Here is an 11869-nt window from a genome sequence, read left to right on the forward strand (position 1 = left end):
GCACCTTCCCATCACACACGGCACCTTCCCATCACACCGAATACCTCTCCCATCACACACGGCACCTTCCCATGCAATCACAGAAGGTGCAACACCTGCCCCTTTACCTCTTCCATGCTCACCATCCAAGGCCCCAAACACTCATTTCAGATTAAGCAGCGTTTCACTTGTACCTCTTTCCATTTGGTCTACTGCATTCGTTGCTCCCAATGTGGTCTCCTCTATATCGGAGAGGCAAAACGCCGACTGGTTGATCGCTTTGCTGAGCATCTTCGGTCTGTACGCAATCAGGTCCCGGACCTCCCTGTGGCTTGCCACTTCACCCAATCCTGCCCCCATGCCCACATGTCTGTCCTGGGCCTGCTGCAATGTTCTAGTGAAGCTCAACGCAAACTGGAGGAACAGCATCTCATCTTCCGACTAGCCACGTTACAGCCTGCCGGTCTCAACATTGAATTCAACAACTTCAGATGATTATCCCATCTTGACCCCTCTGTTTTCATTCTGCTCCGTAATTTTATTTCATTGATTTTATTTCCCTTTTTTTAATATATTTTTTTCCACTGTTCTGTTCCTCTTATCTGTTGATTGTCCCTCTTTCTCTCACTCCTCACTCTCTCATTACCTTTTTCCTCTCCTCTTCCGCCTTTACTACCCTTCTTCCCTGTTTTCCATTTTGCCTCTGCTTCACCCCCCCCCCATCCCCCACATATTTTGTCACATAGCCCTGGCTTCAGCCTTGGTCATTCACAGCCCCTAATCTCCCTATAATCTCTCTCTGCACTGTCATTATCACCTCGTTATTGCTACCTTGGCTTCTGGAACCATGACTCACCTTCTCTCAACCCAGTATAAATACCTCCCTATTTCTCCCTTTTTTTAGCTTTGACAAAGGGTCAGTTAGACTTGAAACGTCAGCCCTTTCCTCTCCTTACAGATGCTGCCAGACCTGCTGAGATTTTCCAGCATTTTCTCTTTTGGCCACTACAAACTGAACTCCAGGATGAACATATCCCATCAACCACCACCCTCTGTCTTCTTACAGCTAGCCAATTTCTGATCCAAACCGTTAAATCACTCTCAATCCCATGCCTCCATATTTTCTGCAATAGCTACTGTGGGGAACCTTATCAAACGCCTTACTGAAATCCATATACACCACATCAACTGCTTTACCCCCATCTACCTGTTTGGTCACCTTTTCGAAGAACTCAATAAGGTTTGTGAGGCACGACCTACCCTTCACAAAACCGTGTTGACGATCCCTAATCAAATTATTCCTTTCTCGATGATTATAAATCCTATCTCTTATAACCTTTTCCAACACTTTACACACAACCGAAGTAAGGCTCACTGGTCTATAATTCCCAGGGTTGTCTCTACTCCCCTTCTTGAACAAGGGAACAACATTTGCTATCTTCCAGTCTTCTGACACTATTCCTGTAGACAATTATGACATAAAGATCAAAGCCAAAGCATCTGCAATCTCCTCCATAGCTTCCCAGAGAATCCTAGGATAAATCCCATCTGGCCCAGGCGACTTTTCTATTTTCACACTTTTCAGAATTGCTAACACCTCCTCCTTATGAACCTCAATCACATCTAGTCTAGTAACCTGTATCTCAGTACTGTATTCTCCTCAACAACATTGTCTTTTCCCTGTGTGAAAACTGACAAAAAATATTCATTTAGCGCCTCTCCTATCTCTTCGGAACTCCATGCACAACTTCCCACGACTGTCCTTACTCTAGACATTCTTTTATTCCTGATATACCTACAGAAAGCTTTAAGGTTTTCCTTGATCCTATCTGCCATCGACTTCTCATGTCCCCTTCTGGCCCTTGTTAGCTCTTTCTTTAGGTCTTTCCTGGCTAACTTGTAACTCTCAAACGCCCTAACTGAGCCTTCACATCTCATCCTAACATAAGCCGCCTTCTTCCTCTTGACAAGAGATTCAACTTCTTTCATAAACCACGGTTCCCTCACTTGACCACTTCCTCCCTGTCTGACCGGTACACACTTATCAAGGACACACAGTAGCTGTTCCTTGAATAAGCTCCACATTTCAAGTGTGTCCATCCCCTGCAGTTTCCTTCCCCATCCTATGCATCCCAAATCTTGTCTAATCACATCATAATCAACCAGACCTGATTGTAGGGAGTTAAGAATCACACAACACCAGGTTATAGTCCAACAGGTTTAATTGGAAGCACTAGCTTTCGGAGCGACACTTCTTCATCAGGTGAGTGTCCAATTAAACCTGTTGGACGATAACCGGGTGTTGTGTGATTCTTAACTTTGTACACCCCAGTCCAACACCGGCATCTCCAAATCATGATTGTAGGGAAATTGGGAAACATTGAAGATGACAAAAGTGCAGAATTCCCTTCTGCAAATGCCAATAGATGCTCCATCCATTATTAATGTGAGATCTCCAATTGATTGGCATTTGTTATTGGAATGTGTCCAGGGTAAAGGGGTTTGGGTCACAAATCCAACGTGACACAACTGCAAGGGGCTCTTGTTCCATGGTCTAATTGGCAATGACCAATTGGCCAGCATATGGCAGAGGACCATTTGGAGAGATCTGAGCCGAGACTGGAGAGGAGTTAATCTCATGGAGGTCTCATCCAACATCTATCTGCACAAGCTCTGCAGCAAGATGCCACTGAGAATCCAGCAATCCAGGCTCATCCTACTGGCCCTCACCCATTTTGCCCAGACTCTATGGTACAGACGCCAACTGTGGCACTGAGCTCAGCAGCTTGGCACAAGCTAGGGATCCACCATGTGACTTTCCGTAGCACTGGGCCACTGCATCCGCAAGGTAAGCCCCACATCTTGTTTGAGGACTTCACAAATGTCCTCTCCTCCCTGAAGTGTCCCAGTGATCCTCACCTGATGGAGAAGAGCAGTTTCTCAGTGATCCCGAGCAGGCAAGTCCCGATAGCCAGAACAAAGAGTGCAAGGCCAAAGAAGACATGTAGAGGCCGGTATGAGGCTCGGAGAGAGTAGGCCACACCAGGAAACAGGAAGAACACCAGTCCCAGCACCCACTGTGAAGGGAGAGCCAAAACAAAACACACACTTTAACCTTCAACACTGACACAGCACGTGACAGGTAATGATATTGAAAAAGCAGGTCAACCAGGGAGTGGGTACAAGTCGCTCCAACCAGATCTACAGGACCATGGGAGATTTTATCATCCCCACTCCCTGAAGCCCAAACCCATCTCATCCACCCAATTCCTTCATATTTCAGCTTCACCCCTTTCGATGCCATTTCCAAACAATTTAACATAGTCTGCATTTTTCCAAATAATCCACCTTTCCCTCGTTAGTTTAAGGGACAGGGAGGGAGAGTTCTGGGTAAATTGGCACTGGTCCTGGGTGACCCTTCCTGGAGTGACACAGTGACGGGCACTAACCTGTGTGCAGAAGAGAATGACAGTTATGAGGCCGCACCAGCTGTGTAGACTGTACATGTTGGGTATATTCTGTGCTGAGTGGAACTGAAACACCGCAACCAAACCTAGGAGTTGGAAAAAATTGCACAATCAGAATCCACACATTTTAACCTCAGACGGTTGCTCATTCCCAGCCCCGATCATGCACAAAGTCCGAGGGAGGTGCAACTCTCTCACAATGTCACCACCACCCTCATGTTGTTGGTCATCACATGCTGATTCCAGTAAACAACCAATGTTTGTCTGGGTCATTCAACCCAGCACATCCATGCTGACTCCCCGAACAGCATCCCACCCCATCCCTAAAACCTTGCATTCCCCATGGCTAACCCACCCTGCCTGCACACCATGGCTAATTCATCTGCACATCTTTGTGACTGTGGGAGGAAACCCATACAGACACAGGGAGAACATACAAACTCCAAACAGACAGTTGCCCAAGATTGAAATCGAACCCAGGTTCCTGGTGCTGTGAGGCAGCAGTGCTAACCACTGAGCCACTGTGCTGCACCAGTCTCTATCCCCCTCATCCAACTCTCTCGCTCTCTCTCTTTCTGGCTCTTGCACTCTCTCTCACACACACTCTCTCTTGCTCGTGTCTCACATCTCTCCCAATTTTCATTTTGTTTGACTCCTTGTCATCCTACTCCCATTCAGACACCCCCCTCACAAGATGACACTGCCATTCCCACTGAACCCACATCAGGCCTACCAACAATGGTGGCTATCAATCCAATCAGGTGGATGGCTGTGTGTAGGATCTTCACGGTAGTTTTGTTCTCATGTTTGAACACTCGGTACACCAGGATTGCTGCAGGAGAAATACATTTAGTTATCAGTAACCGTCAGGAAGTGAGGATACGTCTTTGGTGATGTTCATCTCAGTCTCTTAGAGAAGGAGATTCTGAGTAAAGCACAGGATTTAGTTATGAAGACATTAGATTACCAAGAGATTACAGTGTTAGCAAGGGAGAGTCTGAGTCCCTTAAAACGTCACTTTTGAAAATTGAAAAACACACTTGAACATACAGGCTGATCAGGTGAAGCAACACCAGATAATCAGCAGCTCTGATTATAGCCTCCTTTATTCCACTCAACGTCCAGATATCATGGAATCATAGATCCCGACAGCAGGCCATTCGGCCCATCAAGTCCACACCAACTCACTGAAGAGCATGACACCCAGACCCAATCCACTAGCCTATCTCTGTAACTCTACATTTCCCATGGCTAACCAACCTGGACTACACATCCCTGAACACTGCGGGCAATTTAGCCAAGCCACTGAGCTGCATATCTTTGGACATAGAGAAAGCTATTATTGTAACGTAGGCTCTGGGAGATTGCCTGAGACATGATGAAACTAGAGAATGGGTGGTGAAGAGGTGTGAGAATGAGGTGTGCAAATAGGGCAAGCACATTAACAGTGTTCTGGGAGAACTTAACTGTGCTACAGACATATACCACAGCATTCCGTCAGTCTGCATTTTTATATCTGGCATTTAACCCTTTCAGCAGGAGCAGCCTCTGGACAGGTACATGGAGAGGTAAGGTTTAGATGGATATAGACTAAATATGGACAAATGGGAAGTGTTCAGTTTAGGAAACCCGGTCTGCATAGATGAGATGGAGCAAAGGGCCTGTGTCTGTGCTGTATAATTCTATGATTCTGGTCAATTCCAGCATCCCTCCTGTATTATAATGGAGGTGGGATTGGGGAACATTCTGGTGTAGAATTTTTCTCTGTAACTTTAGATATACAGTCCTTCTTACCTCCCAATCCGTCTCCTTTTCCTTCAATTTCAAACACACCCACCCCATCCTGCCTTGCAATCGTGGTGTCAACTGGGATTGAGTCCATTCCTGGAGGATTCATCTCACGATTTTCTGCCTATGCTCCAGCTATTGGCTGGACACCACATCCAACCCAGTGACATACTGACATCCTACACCAACCTGAAAACAGAACCATCCGCCAAACGGTCATCTCCTCCCACCCCATCGCACAACATTTTAACTTTCTTTATATCTGGTCAAGAGGAATGTTCAAAGAGGCATTTGTGCTGACAGAAATGATGACCATCTAGACCCCAAAAGGAGAATGAGACTCACAGAATGTTATGGTGCAAGACAAGGCCATTCACCCATCATGTCTGCACCAATTAGGCTGCCAATTTGCTGATGCTTCCCAAACATTGTTTCGTTCCCGGGAAATCTCTATTTTTTCCGCAACTGGGAATTTCCATTAACCAGAAACTGAACTGGACTAGCTAAATAAACACAGCGACTACAAGAGCAAGTCAGAGGCTAGGAATACTGCGGCGAGTAACTCACCTCTTGACTCCCCAAAGCCTTTCCACCATCTACAAGGTACAAATCAGGAGTCTGATGGAATCCTCCCCATGTGCCCTGGATGGGGACAGCTCTAACAACACTCAAGAAGCTCGACACCATCCAGGACAAAGCAGCCCGCATAATTGGCACCACATCCACAAGCACCCACTCCCTTCACCACTGACGCTGAGTAGCAGCAGTGTGTACTATCTACAAGATGCACTGTAGCAACTCACCAAGGCTCCTTAGACAGCACCTTCCAAGCTCAGGAACTCTAACCCATAAAATGACAAGGCCAGCAGATACATAGGAACACCACCACCTGTAAATACCCCTCTAAGTCATTCACCATCCTAATTTAGAAGAATAATACCAATCCTTCACTGTCAATTGACCAAAATCCTGGAACTTGGAGCCGAACAGCATTGTGGGTGTCCCTGCACCACATGGGCTGCAGAGTTCAAAGAGGTGGCGATAAGGGATAAGCAATAACTGTTGGTCTCGTCTGTGACAATCACACCCTATGAACATTTCTTTTAAACCTTGGGTACCCATTTTGTGTGCGTAGATCAAGAAACAGGAACAGGAGGAGATGACAGCACAGCTTTAGTTTCTGTGCCATTCAATTAGATCGTTAGTGATTATTAATGACCTCTAATTACTTTCCATTGCCCCATGTTCTCATTTTATTATTCTATGCTACACCCCTCCAATATCAAGGCTTTGGTGTCCTGAGCGATGTGTATCCCAGATGGAGTCTGCCCATGACTTGATAAAACTAGAGCCTGGCTTCCAGACTCTTACACTTAGGGCAAGGCTGAGTCTTCATGAGCCTCTGCTTTTCCTGATTTGCTCTGTATTCCCGTGTTTTAATATGGCACTGACCTTCAATGTAGAAGGAGAGAGTTTCCTCCTGGTCCTTGGCTTTTCTGGCAGGGGTCAAGGGTAAATGTCTGAGGCTCCTGGTGAGACAATCCCAGGAACCAGGGCTTGTGATGGTCTGTTGTGTCACACTGCGTTTTGCCTGTATATGTGGAGCCATGCTGTGAGGCAGCTGGCTGTGGTAAACTGATGAGGAAGTAGGCTTGGTGGTAGAATTGTACAGCAGAAACTTGGGCCTTTGGCCCACTGTGTCTGAGACAGCCACCAAATACCTATCCTGTCCAAACCCATTTTCCAGGACTTGACCCATAACCTGGTATGCTGTGGCATTTCAAGTAATCATCTAAATAGCTCTTAAACAAACTAATGTTTGCTGCCTCTACCACCCTTCCAGATATACACCACCCGCTGAGTGAAATAATTCTACCTTAAATCTGCTCTAAACCTTGTGCCGCTTAACTTAAATCTATACCTTCTGATTACTGATCTGTCTACCAAGGGGAAAAGTATATGCATATCATGTCTATGTGACTCATAATTTAGTAGACCTCAATCAGGACCCTACTCACCTTCTCTATTCTAAAGAAAACAATCCCAGCCCATCGAAACTCTCCAGCCCTGGTGAGCTTCCTCTGCTGGAGAAATTATCAGATTATGAGACCTGCAGTTTCAGAGTAAGGTTTTGTTGTTGACTTGGGTATTACTATGTTTGGATGTAGCCTGGTGTTTGACTTCAACTCATGCTGGACACCACAGAATGGATTATAGAAATTAAATAGGGCCCCTCACAGTCAACTGGTCAATAACCATCAAGGAAGTGGAACGAGTCAGGGATGATTTGATTTAAATTAACCTGAGGGTGTAATTGAGTAAGCACAATTACGTTAACTGCACAGCTAGATAATTTTCTCCTTCCACAGTCAAAGAGTTTGAAATTGAATTCATCAAGCCCAAGGCCACAAACTGATCTGATTTTCTATGCCAAAGATCTCTGTTTGATTTGCAGTCAGCAGCTTATCTGTTTAGGAGCACATTTGCCATTCTCATTGTACCTGGAAATTTCATTAAAAGCACCAGTCTTCAGCAAATTGTCAGCTCTGGGATAGGTAAATGAATCCTTCATGTGACAGCCACTAGACACTGCTCAGGCATATTCCTGGGCCTGTTTGCAGAGACTGGATGCATGTCTGTTCAAATTAGAGTAATGGCAATGACCCTAGCTATTATTTGACCAAATGGTTTTCGTCTATGAATGATCAGCTTCACGTACTGCTCAGGGTTACTTAAGGACGTTCTCCCCCAGTTTTATTAACAGAGTGTAGCAGATGCTGCGAGGTTTGTAATTCTCAAATTTGCTGGTTTATAGCTTGTATTTCTATGGTATATTTAAGCTATCGAAACATTCCAAGGTGCATTCTTACATTGCATTCACAAAGTAACATTAGGACAGGTGACCATAGTCAAAGCTTTAGGTTTTGAAGGGGTATGTTAAAGGGGGATGGAGAGGCACATACAGACATCTGGGGGGGGGGGGGGGGGTAATTCCAGAGCCTAGCATCTAGATGGTATCAGAATCAAAATCTTCCAAGGTCTCTGCTTGTTTCTCTGATCCCAACGTTTAATGGCTCCAGCCTGTCATTATTCTGTATTCTCAATGTACCTCCATGGTGTACTAACACAGCTTTAATGGGGATTAGGGAATGGTGGGGCACGGTGGCTCAGTGGTTAGCACTGCTGCCTCACTGCGCCAGGGACCCGGGTTTGATTCCAGCCTTGGGCGACTGTCTGTGTGGAGTTTGTACATTCTCCCCCTGTCTGTGTGGGCTTCCTCCCACAGTCCAAAGATGTGCAGGTTAGATGAACTGGCCAGGCTAAAATTGTCCATAGCGTTCAGAGATGTGTAGGTTAGGTGCATTAGTCAGGGGTAAACTTTGGAGAATGGGTCTGGGTAGATTACTCTTCGGAGGGTGGGGCGGACTTGTTAGGTCAAAGGGCCTGTTTCCACACTGTAGGGGTTTTATGAAGGCAAAATAGAAAGACTGGAAATTGATTTCTTGCTATATTATTCATATTTAATCAATAAATTGTGATGCAGACTCTGGTATATACACAAACACCTCTCACCAGCACTTGGGCGAGGGTGGGGCATTTTTTCACTTGCGACACAATCGTCTATTTAACAAAGTGTAATTTTTCAAACTGAAGAATCCAATGGAGAGTTTCTCCAGTACTCACAGTCTCCATAGAGGAAGATCATTCCAACCACCATACAGAGAGGGTGCACATTGAACTGGAGCGCACCTCCATCCCACGCAAACCCCCCTTCGTAGTGACCCATCCACACACCAGTCATGACCACAGCAGCTAGGCCAAGGATCTGAGTTGCTGCAATAAACCATGGCAGTAGGCCAGGCCTGTGCTCTTCCAAGGGGTTGCTTTCCATTGCAAGTTAGGTTTCCTCAGTCCACAGGGACCTGTCAAGGGAAGAAGATCAGTTCTTTAAGAAGCATTTCTAGAATAGCTGAAGGGTTTCTGTAATGTGTACAGGGAGCACAGCCTGACGCCTTATTGCCAGTGCCCCAAGCTTAAGAACATCATGTGACCCAATAAAGGAAGTGTTTGCCATGACTTGCTATTGAGGGTAGATACTGAGTACAAGCCATACTGCAACGGACTACTCTCCACTTGACCATTCACACTAAAGTACTCACGTGATTGGCATCCCATCCATCACCTTCAGCATTCATTCTTTCTTCATTACCAATGTAGAGCCAGTATTGTATACCATCTATCAGCTGCGCTGCAGCAACTCACCAAGGCTCCTTTGACCGCACCTTCCAAACCCAGGACCACTTCCATCGCCAAGGACAGCAGGTACATGGGAACACCACCACATGCAAGCTTCCCTCCAAGTGATGGCCTAGTGGCATTATCACTGGACTGATAATCCTGAGACCCATATAATGTTCTAGGGACCAGGGTTCAAATCCCACCACAGCACATGGTGGAATTTAATTAAAAACATAAACCTGGAATTAAGAGTCGACTGATGACCATGAGTCCATTGTTGGAAAAACCCATTTGGTTCACCAATGTCCTTTAGAGAAGGAAGCTGCCATCCTTACCTGGTCCGGCCTGTGACTGCAGGCTCACAGCAATTGGTTGACCTGTAATTACCCTCTGGGCTATAAATGCTGGTCTAGACAGCGATGCCCTCATCCCATATATGAACAGCAAAAAAGCCATTTACCATCCTGACTCAGAATTATATCACCATCCCTTCACTGTTGCTATGGGAACATTCTCCTGCAAACAGCACTGAGTCTACCAACACCACATGAATATCAACTGCACATCACCAACATCCCCAAGGGCAATTCAAAATGAAGGGAAATGAGAAATCTGAGCTGCAGTTAGCCCCCCAAACCTAGCCTACTGAATAATAAGATCATGACTGAAACAAAAAGAGAGAATGCTGGAGAAACTCAGCAGATCTGGCAGCACCTGTGGAGAGAGAAAGAGTTAAACTTTTGAGTCTGGTATGACCTTTTTTTCAGAACTGGTTGGTCTGGTTGTGAGCTTACCTGCATGCATCCCATAACTCCTGACTCCATTGTTAAACAAAAAATAAAGTTGTCTAAGGCAGCATTGAATGTATTTAAAGAGTCAGCCTCCACTGCTCTGCACTGCTCTCAGGCAAGGAGAATTCCCAAGATGATTAACCCTCTCTGTCTTAAGTGGGAGGCCCATTATTTCAAAACTGTGTCCTGCGGTTTCAGATTTCCCCACAAAAGAAAATGTCCTCTCAGCATTCACCCTGTCAAGTCCCCTCAGGATCTGTTATGTTTCAGAAAGATCACCCCACCACTGCGTACAGGCCCGACCTACTCCACCTTGCCTCATAAAATAATCTGTTACTCCAGAAGAAGGGCTTATGCCCGAAACATCGATTCTCCTTCTCCTTTGATGCTGCCTGACCTGCTGCGCTTTTTCAGCAACACATTTTTAAACTCCAGAAACCAGTCAAACGATCCTTCTCTGAATTGCTTTCAATGCAATCCTATCCCTTCCGAAGTAAGGAGATTAAATCCAATCACGGTATTCCACATGTGACCTCACCAATATTCTGCTTTTAACTCCATACCTTTTGCAAGAAAAATCCGCATTCTATTTGCCTTCTTGGTTTCTTGCTGTATTTGTGTGATGACATTTTGTGATTTATGAACCACAACATTCTGCTCTTTCTGCTTAAATAATACTGGTTTCCTGTCCTTCCTGCCAAATATTCTTGCATTATTTTCTATCGGCAAAATTCCGTGTACCAAATGTATGCCCACACACATCACCAATTTAATTTCCTTTGTATCCTCCCCACAACTTGGTTTTCTACTTAACTTCACATTGTCAGTATGTCTGGCTACAATGTCACTGCTCCCTTCACACAAAACATTGTTGTGGATTTTAAACAGTTAAGGTCTCAGTACTGATTTCTGTGCAGTTTATCAATCTGAGAGTGTCACATCAGTCCCAAATACCTTTCCTGTTAGTTAATCATTCTCCAGTAAAGCTAATTATATCACCCTCACACCATTCACCTTCTTTGCCTAGTTACCTTTTTATAAGGCATCTTATCAAATTACGTTTGGAAATTGAAATAAACAACAGCTGCTGGGGTCACTTGACCCGAAACATTAAACACAAAAGAACAAAAGGGAACTGCAACACAGGCCCTCCAAGCCTGTGCCGATCATTGTGCCCTAACCCAACCAAAAACAAACCTTCTATCCCTCTATTCCTTCCCTATTCCTGTAACCATCCAGATGCCTCTAAAACGTTGTGATTGTGCCGGCTTCCACCACCTCTTCTGGCACTGTGTTCCAGGCTCCTACCACTCTCTGCACGAAAAACTTCCCCCGGCACATCTCCCTTAACCTGACCCCTCTCCCCTTGAACCTGTGACCCCTTTTAATAGAACAAGAACAATACAGCACAGAACAGGCCCTTCGGCCCACGATGTTGTGCCGAACATCTGTCCTAGCTTAAGCACCCATCCATGTACCTATCCAATTGCCGCTTAAAGGTCACCAATGATTCTGACTCTGCCACTCCCACAGGCAGCGCATTCCATGCCCCCACCACTCTCTGGGTAAAAAACCTACCCCTGACATCCCCCCATACCTTCCACC

The 11869-nt window shown here is 45.5% G+C and overlaps 1 protein-coding gene across 1 annotated transcript in view; it reads right to left on the reverse strand.

Moving 5' to 3' along the window:
- Positions 1-11869, reverse strand: part of LOC122552148 (transmembrane ascorbate-dependent reductase CYB561) — a 29683-nt gene that overhangs the window by 6827 nt on the left and 10987 nt on the right. The window contains exons 2-5 of the mRNA XM_043694650.1: positions 8919-9157; positions 4180-4278; positions 3429-3532; positions 2899-3056 (exon numbers count right to left, since the gene is read on the reverse strand). Of these exons, the coding sequence (XP_043550585.1) occupies positions 2899-3056; positions 3429-3532; positions 4180-4278; positions 8919-9126 (569 nt within the window). The 5' untranslated portion in view covers positions 9127-9157. The remainder of the gene's footprint in view (positions 1-2898; positions 3057-3428; positions 3533-4179; positions 4279-8918; positions 9158-11869) is intronic.

This window comes from Chiloscyllium plagiosum, chromosome 8, assembly GCF_004010195.1.
Source record: "Chiloscyllium plagiosum isolate BGI_BamShark_2017 chromosome 8, ASM401019v2, whole genome shotgun sequence".
In the NCBI taxonomy this organism is placed as follows: Eukaryota; Metazoa; Chordata; class Chondrichthyes; order Orectolobiformes; family Hemiscylliidae; genus Chiloscyllium; species Chiloscyllium plagiosum.